The 23177-nt window shown below is 35.6% G+C and overlaps 1 protein-coding gene across 4 annotated transcripts in view; it reads right to left on the bottom strand.

Annotated features, from left to right (window-relative positions):
- The window catches only part of LOC122025676 (glyoxysomal processing protease, glyoxysomal-like), a 55715-nt gene that overhangs the window by 19595 nt on the left and 12943 nt on the right, over positions 1–23177 (bottom strand). For 2 of the 4 annotated variants that reach the window (XM_042584513.1, XM_042584511.1), the window contains exons 7-12: positions 20832–20906; positions 20574–20677; positions 18920–19005; positions 18724–18818; positions 17940–18651; positions 17597–17798 (exon numbers count right to left, since the gene is read on the bottom strand). In XM_042584513.1, the coding sequence (XP_042440447.1) occupies positions 17597–17798; positions 17940–18651; positions 18724–18818; positions 18920–19005; positions 20574–20677; positions 20832–20906 (1274 nt within the window). Of the gene's footprint in view, positions 1–17596; positions 17855–17939; positions 18652–18723; positions 18819–18919; positions 19006–20573; positions 20678–20831; positions 20907–23177 lie in introns of those variants that run through there. The other 2 variants (XM_042584512.1, XM_042584514.1) reach the window with 2 other exon arrangements.

Below are 23177 nucleotides of genomic sequence, written 5' to 3'. Positions count from 1 at the left end.
GCTTCATATGGAATGAAATGAGGTTGAAACCTACTGATATGGTTCGGCCAAGATGGATTAATTGGGTTAGGAAAGAGTTTAAACCTAACCAAACATGCTTATGCATTTTCATGATATGTAGCCTTTGATATATAAGTAGATTAAGCTTTCATGCTTTATGATGTGATGAAAATATGCTTTACGATATGTTGCATTTCTATGTTTTATGATAAGATGTGTCATGTTTATGATATGATATGATAGACTTATGACATGATAGGCTATGGTCATGATATGATATGCTAGACTCATGATATGATATGCCATGTTCATGATATGTTATGCTAAGTTCATGAGATGATATGCCAAGTTTGATGATAAGAAAATAACATGTTATACTTTATGTTATGATAAGAACATGTTATATAATGCATGTGTGAATGGCTTATGTAAGAAGAAAAGCCTAAAGAGTTGCTTCCCTTAAGTTGGGACCAAGAGCACTCTTCATGTTATGAAAAAGAGTTGCTTCCCTTAAGTTGGGATCAAGAGCACTCTTCATGATATGACAAGAATTATGACATGTATGATATGATGAGATATGATATGCATGATATTTTACTTTGTATGGCTTGTACCAAGGGTGGGCTCCATAAGCGCCCCGGGGTCGACGCACTATGAACGGACCTCGTTAAGGGATGGGCTCCTCAGTACGCCCCTAGGTCGACGGACTATGAACGGACCTAGATCCCTAGTAGGTTCGGGGCTAGCTACCCTGTCCTAGGGATTGCGCGCATTTATGTTTACATGTGGTACAAGCCGGGGCCCTTCTTATGATGATGATATGATATTCAAGTATGTATACTATATGTTTTGAAAGAAGCATGATGCATATGTGCATTCCATGATACATGTTTTAAAAATATACATATTGCATCTACATGCACATATTTATGAAATTATGTTTATACACCTTTATGAACAAGTATGAGTTATGATACATGTTTACATGATATGATAGGCTTCATGATATATGCTTACAGAATGTGATATGAATCATGATATACACTCACATGCTATACTCTGATATGTTATGCTCCTTATGTGATATGATATATTATGTTCTGTTTTCCCACATGTTATGTTATGAGATGTTATGGTTTTTACATGATAAGATATGTTCTATGTTATGATTCTCCATGCTATGTTATGCTATGCTATGGTTTCTACATGTTATGTTATGTGTTTTTCGGATTTATGGGTAGGCAAGGATCTCACTAAGCCTTTGGCTTATAACTACACGTTTTCCTTGTACTGCAGATAAAGGCAAGGAATGGATTGTTTAAGGGGAGCAGAGCAGGAAAGGCAATGAGGATGTGTGTGGAAGTGCTGGTGGATAGATCTATTTAAGTTTTTGAATTATCTAAGTTATGCATGTGAACAATGTTGGACCTATGCTTATGATAATGTTCAGCTAGTATGATATCCTACTCATGTTATGTTGATACGTTTGACTTCACATGCCATGTTAAGAGAACTAGATGCATATGGTATATGTTATGATATGAAAAAAGAAAATCAATTAATTATATATGTCTTCCGCTGCCATGAATCCATATGCATTAGTATAATTGATGTCCATGTTTTAGTGACGTCCGTCCCTCTGGGGTGGCCTTAGTGTTACCTGGAAGGGCGGGCGTTACACAAATACCCTCTGTCATGAATAGATGATTTATTTGACTAGCTCAAGAACACTTGTGTATACTCAGATTGATTTATGCTCAGGCTATCATCAGCTTAGATTAAGGGATGCAGATGTACAAAAGACAGTATTTCGAACCCAGTACGAACATTATGAGTTCTTGGTAATATCATTTGGACTTACCAACGCTCCAGCTGTTTTCATAGACATGATAAACCGAGTATTCTTAGAGTATTTGGATCAGTTTGTCATTATCAATATTTTGATATATTCCCGGTCTGAGAAACACGAACGACATCTTCGCATAATTCTGGAGACACTTTGACGAGAACATCTCTATGCGAAGTTCAGTAAATGCGCATTTCGACTGTTCTTCTCAGATATATTGTTGCTAGTAGAGGTATTTCAGTAGATCCTCAGAAAATAAAGGTCGTTACCAATTGGGAGCAATCGAAGAGGAAGTTCGTAGCTTCCTAGGTTTGGCTGGATATTATCGGAAATTTATAGAGGATTTTTCGAGCATTTCTACACCGTTGAGTCGACTAACCATGAAGGAAATGAAATTTACCTGGACAGAGGTTTGCGAGGCTAGTTTTCAAAAGCTCAAACAAAGAATGATAATTGCATCTGTCTAAGTGCTTCCCTCTAGTGATGATAGATTCATGGTCTACATAAATGCATCGTTCTAGGAGTTAAGTGCAATTCTGATGTAGCATGAGCGAGTAGTATCATATGCATCTTGCCAGCCGAAGGACCACGAGAAGAATTATCCTGTTTATGATTTGGAGTTAGTAGATATCATCTTTGGTCTAAAAATATGGACACATTATTTGTATAGAATCACTTTTGAGATTTTCACATATCACAAAAGATTTAAGTATATGTTTACTCAAAAGGAAATGAACCTTGGGCAAAGAAGATGGATGAAATTTTTAAAGGATTATGACTACACCATAAACTATCATCTAGGAAAGCCAATAAAGAAATTGATGCTTTGAGTAGAAAATTTTAAGGGGTTCAAATAGCAACACATCGATCTAGATTTGCAATTCATCCGGATGGTACTTGAATGTATAGAGATTTGAAACGCTCCTATTGGTGGAATGACATGAAGAAAGACATTACGAATTTTGAAGCCCGATGTCTGATATGTCAGCAAGTGAAGGCTGAACATCAGAGATTACTTCAGAATATTCAGATACTAGAATAAAAATGAGAGCATATCACGATGGACTTTGTTGTGAGATTACCTAGAAAACAGAAGGGACATGATATAATTTGGTTAATTGTTGATCACTTAACCAAATTTGCTCACTTTTTACCGATCCATAAGATAGAACCGTTGGATCACCTAGCAAGGTTACACTATAGAGAGATTACCAAACTTTAAGGTATACCTCTGAGTATCATATCGAATAGAGATTCACGATACACCTTCTGATTCTAGCAAAGTCTCCAACAAGCCATGGATACGAAGCTCCATTTCAGTACAATTTTTCATCCATAGATAGATAGACAGCCAGAGCACACTATACAGACATTGGAGGATCTATTGAAAGTGTGCGTAATGAATTTTAGAGGAAATTGGGAAGATCATTACACTTGATGGAATTTGCATACAACAACAGCTATTATTCTGCTATTCAGATGGCACGTTTTGAGGCTTTATATGGCAGGGCATGTCGATCCCCTATCTTATGAGAAAGTTGGAGAACAATAAATTTTGGGATCACGGAGCATTCAGCATGACGCAAAGTTAGTACACACCATGAAGAATGTTGGAAGCTAAAGATCGATGAGAGAGTTATGCGGATCAGAGACGAAGACCTTTAGAGTTCACAGTGGATGACCATGTGTGTTTGCATGTTTCACACACTAAAGGGTTTGGATTGAAAGATAAGTTAGCCCCTCGCTATATCGAGCCCTTTCAAATATTGGAGAGGATAGGTGAGGTAGTCTATCGGTTGGCGCTACGTAATATGTTCCATGTATCTATGTCGAAGAAGTATGTGCCGCATCCTACTCATATTCTGAAGGATGTGCCGATCCCCCATAGCCAGATGCAACCTATGAAGAGGTTCTTGTGCGAATTCAAGGTCACAAGGAGCGTCAGTTGTGGAACAAAACCATTCAACTCATCAAGGTCGGATGGTAGTCATACCAATGAAGAAGCAACCTGGAAGCATAAGAAAAGATCCAAACTCGATACCCTCACCTGTATACCTAAGATGCGTGTAATTTCCTTCAATACTTGAACTAATTGAATACGATAATGTTTACTTATCGCACTTAAGTAGGAAATTAAGGAACCAAATTTTTATTAATGGAGGAGAATGTTAGATACGACAATTAAATAAGTGTTAATTAAGAAATTACTTTATAGAATTTTCTTAGAATTTTTAGAAATTTTGCGGGATATAAACTGAATTTGTATGACATGTTTAAGGGGATAAATCTATTAGGCTTGGAGGAAACCTATTTGGAATATCACTTAAGTGAGAGTTGATTGATTTAATTAACATAAAGTTATAACTAATTAACCTAAGATATAAATATAAATATCTAAGCTTTTTTCTTCCTTACCCAAGCCCTACCCTCTCCCAATCCACTCCTTCTCACCCATGCCCTTCTCTTCGATGTCGTCATCACTCCTCTTCTTCTCCCGAACCATCTAACGCCCCTCTCCGACTGTGCCAAGCCCTTGCCTCAATCCATCGATGTCTTTCCTCCGCCAAAGCCCCTGCGGTCAAACGCGAGTAGCTATCCTCGGCCACCACAACTAATTCATGGCCACTGATTGCCATTTTCTTCTGCTAGTAGCCCAACTCACCGCCGACCACCTTAACCCTCGACTTAGTGGGTTGCTGATCGCTATGAACCTAAGGTAATGAATCTCCCTCCCTAAGTTATGTTTATATAAATTCATGAAATGTTATCTGAGTATATTGAGAATGAATTTGGTTAGCGATTTTTCGAAGGGATGTCATTCTGTTAGCACCTTTGATAGTTCAAATGCTGATGAGATTGATTTAGGTTAATCAATTCCTAATATTTAATAGTTGATTTAATACATGGATTAAACGATCAGTTAATTATTGATTTTGGGAGTAATTAGGTAATATGTAGTGTATGAGTAACATAGTGGTTGAATCATTAGGCTGAGTTAAACAGTGTTCCTAATCAATTTAGGATAGGGTTCGTTATTCGATTTACATTAGACCTTGGTTTTAATTGTGTACTATGTTGCAGGGTTTTAATTCTGATGTGAAGCAGACTCTAGGACGTGAAGACATTTAGCACAATCTGCAGATCAAGCGAATACTTCTTTCCTTGTTTTCTTTAGTTTATTGACCTTAGTGCATGAGTTATGGGTTGATTGGTAGTTTTAGTACCTTGACTTTATTCTTATTTAGCTTTAGCTTGATACTTAGTGCTTGACCTTAGAGATGATCTACTTGGTATTGATACACTCATGTGGTTTAGTAGACACCTATTAGCTCTCATATATAGTGTTTACCGTTTATACATCCAAATATACTTGTGTTACTATTGCATAGTGATGACCATATCTGTAGTTATGATTATTTACATCTTGTTCATTATTGCATTACATTACATGCTGTCAATCATGTCTCCCTTGTGGTGTGAGAGTCAGCCGTCATTTTAATTGCCCACACAGCCACTCGGGGTAGTAGAAGCTAGAGTGCATGCAGCTTATCATGTCGTGCCCACTTGGCCACTCGAGGTAGTGGTAACTAGAGTTGCGTGCAGGCAATGGCCCCTTTTGTTATGTAACTAAATGGCTACTTTGCATACTGTCCACTCAGCCACTCTAACTGTAATGGTAGCTGGAGTTGCATACAATTGTTATAGTCCTGCCCACTTGGCCACACAGATATCGTGGTAGCTAGAGTGGTGTGCAGAAGTAACTTTGCATATGCATGAGATATGTGTTGCATATGCATGTGATGAGTATATATATATATTACATTTGCTAGGTGATATGTTGCATATGCTTGAGATATGGTTGTTGCATGTATTGGACATTATCATGCATGTTATTGGTATACATATGCTATATATGTTGCTCATGCGATTACGAGCGGTACTGTTGCAGATCATTATTTATTTCTGCCCATTATTCTATACTTGGTGGATCAGATTTTGATATGTGTATTTATTATATTTTTACTGTTATTTATATTGATATTACCTTTGATATGCGATTACTTTTGAATCTCCTTACACTTAGTTCATACACTATTTTCTATTATCTGTTGAGTGATTTGGACTCACTACCCCGTTTATGTTATTTCTTCCTCAAATAGCAAATAAAGGATGTATGGAGTCCTTTGGAGATCTTGTTCGTCAATCCTACGTCATGTCAAGAGTTTTCCATGTTTTGTATTGCATTTGCTTGCACTTTGGATTTTTCGGACTCGTTTCATATAATAATTAACTTGTGTATGGATTTTGGCCTTGTTGAGTATTTTATTTTGATTGTAGTACCTATTATGTTTAAGTTGTGTCGGCACGCAATCTATTAAGTTTTATATTTGAGTGGTTTTAGATATATTTACTCTTGATAGTTGGTAATTATTATCTTGCGTGGTTGTGTTATATCTAACATTGTCAAAGGGGGTATCATCCGTTTTGTCAAATAAGTATACCTCTGAGACGTAATACCTTACGCAAGTCCAGTCATAAAAGGAGTTTTATTTTAATTTACATTTTTTTCTACAATTTTTTTTCAATTTTATTTTTTTAAACGATTATTATTTTTTTATTTTTTTCATGATTAATTCATTCCCTCTTAATTCTTTCTTATTTTCCCCCATATTTTATTTTTATTCATATAAAATTTTCTTTTTAAATTCCCTTTTCTCCTTAAAAAATTTTCTTGCACCGAATCATTACGTTGCACTTTAATTAATTATTTTTAATCAATTTTAATTTTTAAAATATTAGTTTAACCTAATGTTAAGTATTTATAATACTTAAATATTATAATAATATTTTTTAATTAATCTATTTTATATTAAAAAAAATATCGAAACGGTATCGGTGCGATATAATACGATAATAAAACCATATCATTTCGGTTATAAATCAAAACTTAGATACGGCTCGAAATTTTAAACCATGTCAATGACATGGTAGTTATGATTAAGACTAGAAAAGAACATGTACACAAATTTAAATAAGTATTTAATGCATTTAAGGAATCAGATATGAAGTTGAACTCACTGAAATCTACCATCAGTATTGGATCCAAAAAGATTTCAGGATTTAGGGTTTATCAGAAAGGAATTGATATTAACTCAAAAGAGGTAAAAACTGTCTTGGACATGAAGTCACCAAACACTAAAATTGAGGTGCAATAGTTGAATAGGAGGAGCCAGAGAAGTTCTTGGATTATCGCCAAATGGAGTTAGCCACCCTCAACCTCTTCACCAGTAGGAGCCTTTTTATAAGCATAATGTGCCCTATGGCTCAGTTGGATCTCATGACCTGCGCCTTGCAGAGGACATAGCCCAAGTTAAGCCGCCTGACACTAAAAATGATCGAGTACCAATTCCCTAGCAAGCAGGCTGGCAGATCTGGCTCACTCAGCATGGTAATGAGCAAGCTTGAGATTCTTGATGGCTTATCATGTTTAGCTGTCTCTGACTTCAAGGCCTCTTCCTAGTCAAGAAACTACTTTCCTCTAGGCTACCAAGCTTACCTAGAGCACCTGATCGACTGAAATTATCTATAGTAGGAGATGAGCTCCCACTTTCCATTGTCCAAAGTCCTCTTCATAATTCAATAAGGCCTCTTTCTGCACCTTGGCATCCATCAACTAGTCATTGAGTTCTTCAGCCTGCTTCCTAAAGTATTCAAGCTCAGCCATCTCAACTTGTTTCTCCTTTAATTTAGCATTCTCCTCCTTAAGCCCCATGACTCGCCTCAAAGAAAAGGTTGATGCAGACAATTTGCTCATGGAAGTACTATATTCTTGAAGGAATGAACAAGCGAGTCTACGGAGAGGTTATAAAGATTTTAACTAGGTTCCACAACATCGCCTCATCTAGGTAACTACAAACTAATAGGAGGAGCCAAAGAAGTTCTTGGATTATCGCCAAATGGAGTTAGACACCCTCAACCTCTTCACCGGTAGGAGCCTTTTTATAAACATAATGTGCCCTATGGCTCAGTTGGATCTCATGGCCTGCGCCTTGCAGAGGACATAGCCCAAGTTAAGCAGTCTGACACTAAAAATGGTCGAGTCCTAATTCCCTAGCAAGCAGGCTGGCAGATCTGGCTCACTCAGCATGGTAATGAGCAAGCTTGAGGTTCTTGATGGCTTCAAGGCCTCTTCCTAGTCAAGAAACTACTTTCCTCTAGGCTACCAAGTTTACCTAGAGAACCTGATCGACTGAAATTATCTATAGTAGGAGATGAGCTCCCACTTTTCATTGTCCAAAGTCCTCTTCATACTTCAATGAGGCCACTTTCTGCACCTTGGCATCCATCAACTAGTCATTGAGTTCTTCAGCCTGCTTCCTAAAGTATTCAAGCTCAGCCATCTCAACTTGTTTCTCCTTTAATTTAGCATTCTCCTCCTTAAGCCCCATGACTTACCTCAAAGAAAAGGTTGATGCAGACAATTTGCTCATGGAAGTACTATATTCTTGAAGGAATGAACAAGCGAGTCTACAGAGAGGTCATAAAGATCTTAACTAGGTTCCACAACATCGCCTCATCTAGGTAACTACAAACTGTGAGCTTTTCCAATGTCTCCCACCTCATGAAGAGTACCATCCTTAAAAGAGCAGAAATCAATTGCAGATATCCTCAGGAATGGAGAATTGAAGACAAAGGGCATTCAGCAGAGTTTGATTCTCTATTATGGCTACCTTATTGCTTTAACCTTCAGATGAAAACCCCTTCCTAGAGAAAGCTCATAGGGTCTTGGGCTCTACACTATGAGCGCTTCAACCTTGGCCTCAACAAATTTGGCCTAGTTTATTTTGAAAATCATGTGTTTCTTGTGAGATCCAAATGAGGTTGATCAACACCTCAATTGTAATGCAAACAAACTTGGATGCGACACTATAGGTCGAACGATCAAGCCCTCAGCTAAAGTTTCAGTGGGACTTGCTTAGTATTGGGTTCAACTCCCTTTTGACAGGTTTTGCCTAAGAGGTGTTACCAGGTATCAAGTCTCAGGATCCTGGGTAGTAAAGTACTAACCTATTTGGGAAGAAGTCTCAACTTCTATTAAAGTGCAGGCATGGGTTTTCATGGGAAAGTTGTAAGGTCTCACGAGCCAGATTAAAATAAAATAATAGACGTTATTTAAGAAATTAGCTTATAAAATTTTCTAGGAATTTTTATAAATTTTTTGGGATTTAAAACGAATTCGTATGACATTTTTTAAGTACATCTATTAAGCCTGATGAAAGCCTGTCTGAACACCCAATTAAGTTGGGAGTTGATTGTATATAAACTTATGTTTAATATTAAACCTAGGTTTTTAATTGCCCTAAGTCCCTCCACCGCTCACCCCTCCCGATTCTCCTCTGTCGAGTTCCTCACCTCCTCGTCTCTCTGCCTCCTCAACCCAAATTCTTCACCGTGCTCTAAGCTCGGCAGGCCGGCGTCATCACACCAAAGATCTCCTCAGTGAACATCGCCACAGGTCGTGGAGTTCCGTTACTACTCTTCACCGCCGGCGCATCATCCCGTGGGATAAAGCTCCTGTCGGTGACACAAAAAGGAGAAAGGCAAGTATCTTCCCATTGTAGATTAGATATGGATGAGGGTTTCCTCTAGATAGGACGGTGAAAACTTCACTTGATCCCTGTTCCAGTGAGAAAGCTTTTGTATGGGTTTCTCTTTCTACCTAAAGATCGCTTATTCTTAATTCATATTGTAATGAAAGCTACTTGAAGCTTGACTCTTGCAGAAACGATTAGTTGCTTGGTTTTGTTCTGATGAATATGGTGTTAGAGGAAAGTCAATACTGGAAATTGGAGATGGGCAGATTTTGCTTGGTGGTCTTAAATTAATAATTTTGTATTTTGAGTACATACCTTTGTTACAAATAAGCCAGCAATCGAAAGGAAGTCAAACCAGGGGTTGTAGAAGCAACCCAATGGTCAATGGAGAAATTATAAGGTTCTTCGCGGCTCTTTTAAATCCAACAGGATCTTGTTCAATCTGATTACATCATTGAGTTTAATTGAAGGACCTGAGTTGTCTTATCTATTTGGGACGATATCCATAAAGGTCCTTTTTTTCTTTATGAAAATATGGAATATGGGATATCAGCTAATACAAAATCTTTGTAGGAGGGCTCCTATTAGTGTAACAAAATGGAGTTGTATCTTATACACTTCTTCTGGCAACAGCACTCTAATGATGACAAAATTTACATGTATAATTTATGATTAGTGTCTATTGGAACAAGTATAAATCATAGATAATGAAAGGATGACAAACTGCAAATTGAAAACATATTATTGATGAGGAAAACTATAGAGACTAGAAAAGAGAGAAGATAGAGAGACGTACAACCCAAAATATTCATGCCAAGATGCAATGATTTGTTTAAAAAAAATGGAGTTGACGTTGACCAATTTGTTATTTATGATCTAGACATGTTTCATACAACTTTCATATCAGGCATGCTACATACCACTTTAATATCATCACCATAATGGTTAAGCATATTACCAATTTTCTTTAGTAATCTAATAATTTATAAATTTCTATTGTGTTAATTGTAGTTGTAGAATTCTGAATTTTATTTTTAATGTTGTCTGCCTTTCGATCATTCAATTTTCCGTTGTCAGCAACAGTTTATTCAGCAAATAAATGAAGCTGTGTGATTATTTTATTGTTCACAATTTTAGTTTAGTTAAATAGGAAAGTGGTGTTGTTCAAGTAGTTGTGCTATCATTTCTTCCTTTTGGGTCCTTAGGTTGCATGATCATGCATGGCAAGTAATTGTTCCTCCGTTACTTCCTTATGATCCTTTGATTCGCATATGTTTTGTATATAATTCCCACTATATCATGTATGAATGCTAGTATAATAACCATGCCTGTGTACCTGTGTGCAATATTATGTTTTACTCGTGGTTTTCTTTTATTTTTCCTCGTATGGTATATGGAATGAATATGGGCATGTGTGGTGACAATACAGGATGGGTGCCCTGGGATGAACTCCAGGGAGGGCCCTTCCAATCATGAATGATAAAGAAATGTAGAATGACTACGGATGAACGATCTATGTTCTCCTAAGAGGTACCTCAATGGATCATGAAGAAGGACCAAATGAATGTGCTCTAGTAAAGGTTACCACCATTGCATCATGTTTATCCCTATTATGTTATGTTGAAGTTTATTTTGGTGGATGCAAGACCATGCTCAATTCCAAACAGATTAACCGAAGAGTTTCCTATAAAAATAGGATTCTATCAACGATCAACTCTAAGTCTCTATCTTTTTATACTAATCATTAGACAAACTCACTAGACACATATAAGACATGGTACCGCAGTGCATATTATTTGCAAATAATATTGTTTTAGTAGATGGGACATGTGAAGGAGCGAATGCTAAACTCAAATCTTGATAAGAAACATTGGAAATGAAAGGTTTTAAACTCGATAGAGTAAAGTAGAGTAAACAGAATATATAAAATTTAAATTTAGCAATATTAGACGGAATGAGATAATTGTTAAGATAAAAGATGACAAGAATATTTAAAATCATAATAGCATATAAATAGGGTGATTGAAATGGAGGAAAGCGTCTGTTCTTTATGATCATAATGTACCTTTAAAATTTAAAAGGAAAGTTATACAAAATGACAATTTGGCATGGTATATTATAAAAAAATAAATGTTAGGTTATGACTCGAACACATAAGTAGAAGATAAGAGTCGTAGAGATGAGAATATGAAGGTAAATGTGCAGACATATGAGGATGAATAAGATACAAAATGAGAATAGTAGATAGAACGTCAGAGTTGCATCCGTTGAGGAAAAACTCCGAGAGATACGGTTAAGATGGTACAGACATACACTTAGATGATCAATAAATGTTCCAGTTAGGCAATGTAAAACTATAATAAATATACACATCAAACGAAAAAGAGGAAGATCAAAAAAAGACTTAGTTAGTAATAATAAAATAAAATTTCTTTAAATATAAATGATGATACAGCAGTGGATAAAACCAATGGTATAGAAAGATCCATATAATTTACCCCACCTAATGGGATAAGACTTGATTACTGTTATTGTTCTAGATTGAGTCAACTAAGTAGTTGACTCTCAAATAATAGAATTATTCTATTTGGAGTGGAGTCAACTAGGCAATTAGTTGAGCTGATACTCTGATACTGTTTGATCTACTTGAGCTTGGAGTCGACTAGGTACAATTAGAATTGAATAATAAGGATTTTCATCCGACTCAATTCATGATTGTAGGGAAGACAAGCTTAAATTTTTATTTAGAGGAGTCAACTGATAACTGTCTGACTAGTTTGGATATGGGTTGACTTGGAAGATGTTAAGTCAACTGAGGGTAGAAGTTGGTAGAGAGATCTTCTGTGATCTATGTTTGAGTCGACTAAATGGCATGATAGAGTCAACTGATAGTAATCCAACTTAGTTGGAGTTTATCCGTGGTTATTTAGAGGACTATAAAAGGAGTGTCAATGGAAGCTCGTCTAACAACAATTTCAGTTCAACGAAGTGATCTTTCACTTACTATTTCAAGTAACTTATTTGGTGATTGCCTAGAAGATAAGCTTATATTATTATTCAAAGAAGTCAACGTCAACTAATTTTGATATGAGTCAACTTAAAAGGTGGAATCAACTGAGGAAAAAAATTGGCAATAAATCTACGTGATTCATGTTTGAGTTGACAGATGACATGATTGAGTCGACTAATACAACTCAGTTAGATTTTATCAATAGTTATTTAAAGGACTACAAAAAGAGGATCAAGAGGAGCTCGTCTAGTGACAATTCCGGTGCAATAAAGCATTCTTTCTCTTACTAATTCACTTCTCAAATTATATTTAATTTATTGTCTAATTTTATTTTTATTTTAAGCTTAAATTCTATACCTTCAAGCTTTAGCCCTGTTACAAAGCTTTTCTCATTCTTTATTACTTTTATTTTTTGCAAAGGCTTTTCTCGCATTTTATTGCTTTTAGTTTCTGAGATGGTTTTTTTACAAGGTTTCTTCGCCTCTAAAAGAATCTAAGAAAGAGAAAATACATTGGTTTTGCGTGAGTTGACTCACCTTATGAGTTCGCAGATCGTGGAATAGGAATCCGAGAGTTTCAAACCACATTAAAAAATTGAACCTTCATTGCTTTATTTATTTTTTGCGTGTTATTTGACTCATATAGAGAATTGACTCACAAATAAATTCCATAAATTTAGAATGTTGGGCAATCATAATGTTAAAGGGCATAACAGAGACTGGCAATAAAAAGATCTTGGAAAATGTTGCAACAGTTTAGATGAAGATTATAGACCCTCTCATCTTGTCAATGTTTTTGTTGCATTACGGACTCAGAATCTAGGACTGGAAGTGGATTTTCTCAAATTTAGATGTGGTTATAGCTGACTACTTGAAATAAACATCCTCCCAAGTAACCTGCTAGATTTAACCTGGCGAAAGTTGGGTGAGTGGATTGAAAGGCAACAACTTCAAGATGTTCAATTTGAGGGATGACATTGACAAAATAAAATCAAAGTCAGTTCATTGGAAGTGAAAATTGGTTGACAAGGCATGAAAGGGTCTAATGAAAGCTAAGGTGAGTTTGTCTAAATTAGTCTCAAGACATAAGCTGGAAAATCAAATATAATAGGAAACAAAAAAAGGTAAAGAGTCGAAGAGATCCTTATTGTTGTAAAATTTATAGCAGTAGAGTAAACAGTGGTGAACTAGTTGTGAAAATAAATGGAGATCGAAGGTCGAGATAAAGAGTAATTAATGCAAAATATATAATCTCTCAACAAATTATGTGAAATAACACTATGAAAAGCTTAATCCGAGGGAGAGTAACTAATATGGGTAAAATACCCATTCGTGTGACTCTCTCAGATCATCCAGGTAGAAAAAGGGATCTTTGTAGAAGAGGTGAAGCAGTTCAGATGATAGAAAGTTAATGCAATAAATAGCACCAACAGATGGCAAGATATGATTGGATGGCACTTATTTCCAGATCCTACAGAAGGGAAAGACTGCAACCATTTAGAATTATCTCGGACTGCGTGCAAGGCATCCCCAGTTTGGACACTGATTTCACCGTGTCACAATTTATTTTTAACCACACTTTCTCCCACAAAGATTAAAGTACTTGAACCAAGCTCAATCTTACATCACTGTCATTTTCCTAATTGCATAGTACATTGACTCATCCAACTCGAACAAATCCCTGAACAACTTCAACGAGTTGACATTTACTTTATTACCTCTTGTTGACTTCGTTTGAACTGGTTCAAATCCAGACAAACCGTACTTGATCTAACCTGACTTCCTCTGACCCCATTTCCTATTGAGGTCTATGTGGATTCCTAACAACTGACAGACTTATTGTAAATTATTGTAAAATAACAAGTAGAACAACAACACAACAACAACAACAACCAAGCCTTTTCCCACTAGGTGGGGTCGGCTGTATGAATCCTTTTACGCCATTGAGCTCTATCTCCTATTATATCATCATCTATATTTAAATAAATTTTATCTTGTTTTATTGTTGCTAACCCAGTCTTTTTTGGTCTTCCTCTTCCTCGTTTTATATGCATGTTTATCATAGTTTCACATCGCCTAACTGGAGCATTTATTGGTCGTCTAAGTACATGTCCGTACCATCTTAAACGTGTCTCTCTGAGTTTTTCCTCAATAGATGCAACTCCTACTTTCTCTCTAATGCTCTCATTTCTTATTTTGTCCATCCTCGTATGTCCACACATCCACCTTAACATCCTCATCTCTGCAACTCTCATCTTCTGCTCATGTGCTCGAGTCATAGCCCAACATAGCAGGTCTAACTGCGGTTTTATAGAACTTACCTTTAAGTTTAAGAGGTACTTTACGGTCACATAAAACACTCGACGCTCCCCTCCATTTCACTCATCCTGCTTGTATTCTATGTAAGACATCTCTCTCAATCCCTCCATCATTTTGTAAAAATGATCCTAAATATTTAAATCTCTCGGTTCTGGGCAACTCGTCCTCTCCTATCTTAACAATTATTTCATTACTTCTAATATTGCTAAACTTAAATTTCATATATTCTGTCTTTAATCTACTAAGCTTAAAACCTTTCCCTTCTAGTGTTTCCCTCCAAGATTCTAGCTTAGCATTTACTCCTTCACGTGTCTCATCTACCAAAATAATATCATCTGCAAACAACATGCACCACGGTACTGTGTCTTGAATGTGTGCAGTGAGTTCGTCCATAATTAATGTAAAAAGATAGGGACTTAGAGCTGATCTTTGATGTAACCCTATCTTTATTGGAAATGCTTCAGTTACTCCGCCTGAAGTCTTTACTCTAGTCGTTACATCCTCATACATATCCTTAATTAGTTCAATATATGTTACGCTAACACCTCTCTTTTCTAAAATTTTCCATATAATTTCTCTTGGGACTCTATCATAAGCTTTTTCTAAGTCAATGAATACTATGTGTAGATCTTGTTTTTGCTCCCGATATTTTTCAATTAATTGTCTAAGAAGATGTATAGCTTCTATTATCGACCTTCCAGGCATGAACCCAAATTGATTTTCTGTCACTGTGGTCTATTTCCTTAATCTTTTTTCTATTACTTTTTCCCAAAGTTTCATAGTATGACTCATTAGTTTAATACCCCTATAGTTTGCACAATTTTGTACGTTTCCCTTATTCTTATATAAGGGAACTAGAGTACTTATCCTCCATAGATCAGGTATTTTTTTCGTTTTCAATATCATGTTAAATAAGTTTGTAAGTCATTCAATACCTTACTTCTATACCTCTATCGGAATATCATCTGGTCCAACGGCTTTTCCATTGTGCATCTCATTTAAAGTTTGTTTTACTTCTGAAGTTTGAATTCTACGATAAAAATTAAAGTTTCTATGCTCATTTGACCCAATTAAATTACCTAAGTTAAGTTGGTCACCTAAACCTTCATTAAAAAGTTGATGAAAATACCTCTTCCACCGTTCTTTTATTTCTCCATCGTTTACTAATATCCTATTACATTCATCTTTAATACATTTTATTTGGCTAAGATCTCTTGTTTTTCTTTCTCTCACTTTAGTTATTCTATAAATGTCTCTTTCCCCTTCTTTTGTATCCAATTTTTGATATAACCGTTCAAAAGTTTCATTTTTTGCTTCACTCACTACTTTCTTAGCTTCTTTCTTGGTTATTATATATTTTTTTAGTTTTCCTCGTTCTTACAAATATATAATTCCTTATAAGCTATTCGTTTTTCCTTCACTTTCTCTTGTACTTTCTCATTCCACCACCAAGATTCTTTACTTAGTGGTGCATGTCCCTTTGACTCACCGAGTACACTCTTAGCTACTATTTTCAACTTTGATATCATCTTATCCCATGTTGTATTAGAGTCATCGTATATTTCACCTAATGTTTGTACTTCTACCTTCTCCTTAAATATATTTTGCTTCCCATCATTTAACTTTCACCACTTAATTCTAGGAATTGTATATATTTTCTTTCTATTGATACTATATTTGAGGCGTATATCCAACACTACTACCCTATGTTGGGTAGTTAAACTTTCTCCAGGGATGGCTCTGCAATCTTTACAAATCTTTCTATCCTTCTTCCTAATCATAAGAAAGTCAATTTGCGATTTATTATTCCCACTTTTGAATGTGACTAAGTATTATTCTCTTTTCTTAAAAAACGTATTAGCTAATATAAGGTCATATGCTATCGCAAAATCTAATATAGTTTTCCCTTCCTCATTCCTCGTTCCAAACCCATAACTCCCATGTACTCTCTCATATTCCTCATTTTTCACTTCGATATAGATCACCTCCTATTAAAATCCTTTCATTTGGTGGAATATTTTGTAATATTTCATCTAAGTCCTCCCAAAACCTTAATTTGGTAGCTTCATCTAATCCTACTTGTGGTGCATATACGCTAATTATGTTCATAGTTTCTTTCGCCACTATTATCTTAAGAGTTATAATTCTATCCCCTTTTCTAACTACTCCTACAACTTCATCCTTTAACAAACTATCTACAATAATACCCACTCCATTTCTTGTTTTACTTTTTCCAGTGTACCATAACTTAAAACCCGAGTTCTCTATCATCTTTGCCTTCTCACCTGTCCATTTTGTCTCTTGTACACATAAAATATTAATTTTTCTCCTAATCATCATATCTACTACCTCCATTGATTTACCAGTGAGAGTTCCTATATTCCATGTTCCAAATCTTAGATTATTAGTTTTCCTATCATATTTGTTCTTATCTAACCTATGGTGTGAGAACTCTTGCCTATTTAATACTACACCCAAGTTCTCATGGAGATGTAGCGGTCCTTGCTGAGACGTTACAGTCGGACCCTGTAACGCGAACTCTTGCATATTTATCACTACACCCGAGTTCTGGAGATGTAGCGGTCCTTGCCGAGACGTTACAGTCGGACCCTGCAACGCGTTCCTTCCGGGGAACAACCTAGCATTAGCACAATAGTTTAATGGATTCATTCATGAAATTTTGCCATAGTTTGACGCTGGCTGGCAACCTAACGCAACCCTCCTCCTTTATCCGGGCTTGGGACCGGCCATGACTGGTCATCATGGGCGGAGTTAACAAGTAGAACAAAAGAAATAAATTTTATTTAACTGAAAAAAGACAAAGAACCTTGTTATTAATCCAATCATATGACCATCTGAATTGACAACAGCACCACCACTGGCTCCTGGATGGACTGCTGCTGTTGTTTGAAGCATCACAGGTACACTTGCTTTCTCAATTTCCATGTTGCCAGATTCTTCAATATGGAAAGGCCCTGGTAATCTAACAACATGTGAAACAACTCCAGTAGAAACAGATGAGCAGAGGTCTGCAGTGAGATGAAGGCAATCAGGAAGTGCCTTGTAAATAAAGTGTTTAGCAATGCTGCAAAAAAAATATAATAATAATAAAGAAAACTAACAACACTTAATAGTATGCATCAATTCTCTGGGAACCTTCTATTTCTCACCAGATTGAGGCCCAAATAGACCATGCCCAATAACATGCACAGGTAAACCAATAGATGGGCAATTAAATTCAGGATTGATGGCACAAAGTTGCGATGAAACACAATCAAGCTGCAAAAGTGCAACATCCAGTGGTCCCTTTGAGACATAAACCACAGTAGCATCACTCCAAAACTGAACTCCCATGTGGTGGAGGCGAACTGAGATTTTCCCATAGTTTTGACATGGACCGAGTGATGGGATGCCATGAGCAACAACACCATAAGAACTCAAAGTTCCTGATACTGAAGAAAGCAATCTTCGGTTCTCTTGTTCGATGGTTTCTTCCTCTCGCTCAGAGAAACAAAATTTATCTTCAGCAAGGATTGCAGTTCTTTTCTTCATCAGATTTACTAATGATTTTCCAACAAATCTCCATGGTTCCAAGACATGGGCATTTGTTAGTATCAGACCTTGTCGATTGAGTATGGTGCCAGAAGCCCAGGACCCACCTACTGAAATAAGTACAATTGAAGACATAGCTCTTCCTAGTGAAGTCACATGGTAAAGACTATCAATTTCAGGTAGGCATCTGCTAGCCTTTGGATAAGCAAAGTCATGCAACACACTGCTCTCTTTGTCCAAGTACCTTCCTGTCAGTTCTTGCTGGGAATCTTGAGATTCTTGCAGTTGTTTTCCCCATGCAATTGTTATTGCATTCCATGTGATTACAAGCTGTTTAAGAGATCCCATTTGTAATTTCAAATACAGTTGAAAAGCCAAATATATCCAAGTAACATTCAATACCTGGATTTCTGTGTTGCTGTTTTTTTGTCTTAATGGACATGTCAGCATGCCTATGAGGCAAGCATGTCTATCAAAAACAGGACCACCTTCCATTCCTGAATAAACATACATCAAGCTTGACTAGTGGTATAATATTAGTAGAAAAACAGATCCTTCAGTTTGTCACTGAAACAAAAATGTATTCACATTGACATACCTGGAAGACCACGAATGTCAACAAGCAGTAATGAATTTTGAACAGAACAAGAAGAGCAGCAGTTTGCAACAGTTCCAAAAGACACACTGATTAAGACAGAAAAATAATCAAATAACTCAATATCCAATTAAAGATTAATCAAATAAGATATTATTTAGGTAGAAATTTTTTGGACTCATTTTATTTTATACCAATCATTTCAAATCCAGTAATTGGATTTCTGTTGATTATTACTTGATATAAAATAGGCCATGACAGAAAATCATATTAATATCATCCTATATTATGCTCCATGTTTTATCCAGGTAAAAAAATTATGGATTCATTCTATTTTACTATACCAATCATTGTTAATCCAATAACTTGTTAGAGTTTTTTGAAACTAAAAAATTCCAAATATAATTTTTATTTATTTAGTTTTGAAGGTTTTTAATATAAAGTGGATCCACAACTTCCCTAAGATATTTTATCAATTTAAGTAGAGACTTAAGAGTTTATCCAAATAATGGATAAATGTTATCTAATTAATATATCCAGCCAATATAGATAAGCATAAACTTATCCCTATCACAAGTGAAGACAACTTATTTAAAGGGAACAACTCATGGTGTGGATGGGTGTACTATTTTTTATATTCTTGTTATTTTAGGATCTCCCACTATTCACTACCAGAAAGGAGAGGTTATCTATCACCAGTTATATCTTGGGATGCAGTTGATCATTCTGCACAAAAAGGTCAAAAAATTACTTTAGGACAGTTTTCTTGCCACCAGATTTTATCTTCTTAAGCTTTTCTCAATTTTCATATTTTAAAGTCGATCCACAATGTTTCCAAAATATTTTATTAATTTAATTGACTAGATATGACTTGAGTTTATACAAATAGTGGGCAAATGTTATCTAATTAATCTATCTAGCCCAATAAGCATCAATTTATCACTATCACAGATCAAGACCCTATTTAAAGAGATTAACTCACCATGTGGATGGGTGTATTATTTTCAATATTCTTGTTTCATCTTGGGTTTTAAAAATTGCATAGGATGTATCTCCCACTGTTTCATTGCAAGCAGAGAGCTTCTCACTCATTGTATCTTGGGATATAGTTTCAAATTATCTGGTGCCAATGGCCAGAAACTTGGCATAGGATAAAATTTTCTTGCATTCAGGTTATATGGCCTTTGTATTTTCTCCTTAAATTTTCAAATTTAATTTGATCAAAGTGTTGAAAGGGAGCCTTGGACTGTTGCCATTTGACATGGAGGTCACGGATTCGAGTCTCGGAAACAGCCTCTTGCTGCGTACAATAGACCCACATTGACGGGAGCTTCGTACACTTGGCTGCCCTTTGTCAATAGAATGAAATTTCCTCTTGTATGTTGTACATATATAACATAATTGGGTTTCTGTTGATTATTGCTCAATATAAAATAGGCCATCATAAACACTCATATTAATACCATCCTATATTGGTTCTCCATGTTTTATGACACTGAATGAAACAATATAATAGACATGATATTCAATTCAACATTGTCAAAGAAAACAAAGTATTTAAAAGTTCAAAAGATCACCATACTCAATTAGTTTACATAATATAACATGCAGCAAGGGGAAAACAAGAACCAGTTATTTTGGTAAATGGTATCATTACCTATTAAGAAAGTGCAATGGAGACATGATTCCGAAAGGAGAACCCATAGCCAGAAGTAAATCTCCTCTTTGTTGATCTTGAGAAATATTTAAAGGCAGAATGTTCTGATAATCATCAAAAGCAGTTATAGATCAACATGGGTTTTTAACAGTGGTATATTGCAATCCCAAAAATATGCTGAATTATAGAAGATCCAATTTACTTCACCATCAACTTAAAAATGCATTAAGTATACAGGATCGATAACCAAATACCTACCTTCAGTTCTAATCCTGAAACTCCAAGAATAGCAATTCTTGAGATTGACTTTACCATCTGCGAGAGAGTAGGTAGCTAAACACTGGAAACAACGTTAACTGATAGAATCAATAAAAAGTACTTATTAAAACAGTAATAAAAGTTTGAACAGGGCCTTCACTAGTATACCAACTTCGTGCCCGTGAAAAACAGTCAAGAAATGAGAAGGTTGTACTCATTTTTGAATAGAGCATCACTATGCTAACTATGTCCACAACTACACAAACCCTTCTTGACCTAGGACTCTGTTAGAAAAAACTTGAATAGATGGAAGACATCTTTTAAATTAAATACCTCATGTTAAATTTTCAAGAAAAAAAATAGCAGAAGCATACCAAAATCCATCACAACTTATCTGCATATGGCAGAATCATACCTAAATCCATAACTAATTACTCTTTTAGAACTGTGCAGTTTACCTTTCTGATTAACACGTTTTTCCAAAAGAATCTTTTCCCTTGCTCCCTGTTATCTTTTTCCAATCATGAGATACCAAAAAAAGTAATGTCATGTGTGTCCTGTGAACCATATCTACCATATAGATAGATAACTTCCATTATCTTTTGATATTTCTAATATACCCTATCATAAGATACCCTTAAATTTCTACACATTAAAAGTCCACACTATCGAGCACATTAAAGCGTGAATCACTCAAGCCTTAGAAATTCACTTTTAAAAGGGCTTAACCTTATATGATACTCCAACCTGCTTGGTACATCGAAAGCAACTACTAACTCTAAGCCTTGATAGACTAGACTAGAAGTAGAACCCATAAACCCGTATCCAATCACTTAGGACTTTTGAGTTCAACGCATAATTATTCACGTACAAGTTCAATGTTGGATTAAGGATACAACAATATGTGTAACCTTATAATCATGCATTGCAAAAATAATCGTATGGATTCGACATTGTTGCAATTATCAAAATGTATCTATAACAAATCCTCAACAATCATACCAACCTAGGATCAATGCAGCCTTCACTACATTTGTCATAACTTTGACCCCATCAATGTCACATATGCAAATACAATTGAATAGCATGGATCATGATGTGGATGTGTAGCATGAAAATCTTATGCAATGTGAATTTATTTCCAGCTAGTCAACCCTTAAACCTTGGTAAGATCCAACCATACCAAAAGTGTACTAAAATCAAGGTGTAAACAAACTAAAACTTTATTTTTTTTTCAAAAATAACCTTCAAATTATCTGTAAACAGAAACAACTGAAGAATAATTTTTAAATTGCAGAAAAGCATCTAAAATTATAACCCACTAAAAATCTAAAAATGGATATCCTCAAATGGCGTAACACATCTACGAGCAATGCAATGTACTCATGAAACACTTTGCATGGCAATCCCTTAGAGGATCTACAACTATAGCGTTTGTTTTGATGTGTTATGTAGACAACTATCCAATCTAAACAATTTCTTTAACAACTAGGAACTTTTATGTCCATATATTTTGACTTTGTCAAGCTCTTATAGCTATTGGATTACAAAATTGCCAACTTGTTGTCACAAAATAACTTGAGTGGTCTTTTAATACCTCCCACTATGTGCAACCTTGTCATAAAATTTCACAGCCATATTTTGTGATTAGATGCCTCATAACACACTATAACATCTACCACGATAGTAGAAGAGGTTATAAGATATAATTTAGCATTCTTCCAGAGAGAGAACACCGACCAACTAGTAGGTAGATATAGCTCGACATAGATCTCATACTATCTTGACATCAAAGTCCATAGACAAAATGATCTTACGCAAGTCCAACCTTTGATAGGGAAGCATGTAGTCTTTTTATTCTTTGTACATACTGCAAGACTCATTTGACTACATTCTAATGATCCATTCTAATAAATTACCGAAACTTGAAACTAGGCAAAACTACTCAACATAGGTAATTTATCATGTGTTATTGTATCAATCATGTCGATGAGTATAGTGTCATACTAACATTCAACAACCTTTGACATGTGACAAATTGAGTCAGCTTAAAAGTGATGTTTGTTTTTTTTTATCTTTTGTCCATGCAACACAAAGTTAAAATTGCACAATTCTATATGGAAGTTAGAATAGATGTGTTCTTTTCTTATTCTTCTTTTTCATCTCTTCCTCCTTTCAATTCTCCAACAGCACCACGCATTGAAACATTGATATGGGAAACAGTATCATTCAGTCAAAGTTCGATGTTCTAGTATGGCTGAGATTTTGAACCTTGGATGTACGATTGAAATGCACCACTAGGGCCTCTATATCGTCCATGCCTTCTTTGTGGACCCTTTGTGATAA

The sequence above is a fragment of the Zingiber officinale genome, chromosome 9B (genome assembly GCF_018446385.1).
Source record: "Zingiber officinale cultivar Zhangliang chromosome 9B, Zo_v1.1, whole genome shotgun sequence".
NCBI lineage: Eukaryota > Viridiplantae > Streptophyta > Magnoliopsida > Zingiberales > Zingiberaceae > Zingiber > Zingiber officinale.
Note: the sequence above shows the minus strand (reverse complement) of the source record. Positions and strands in the feature narration are given on the sequence as shown.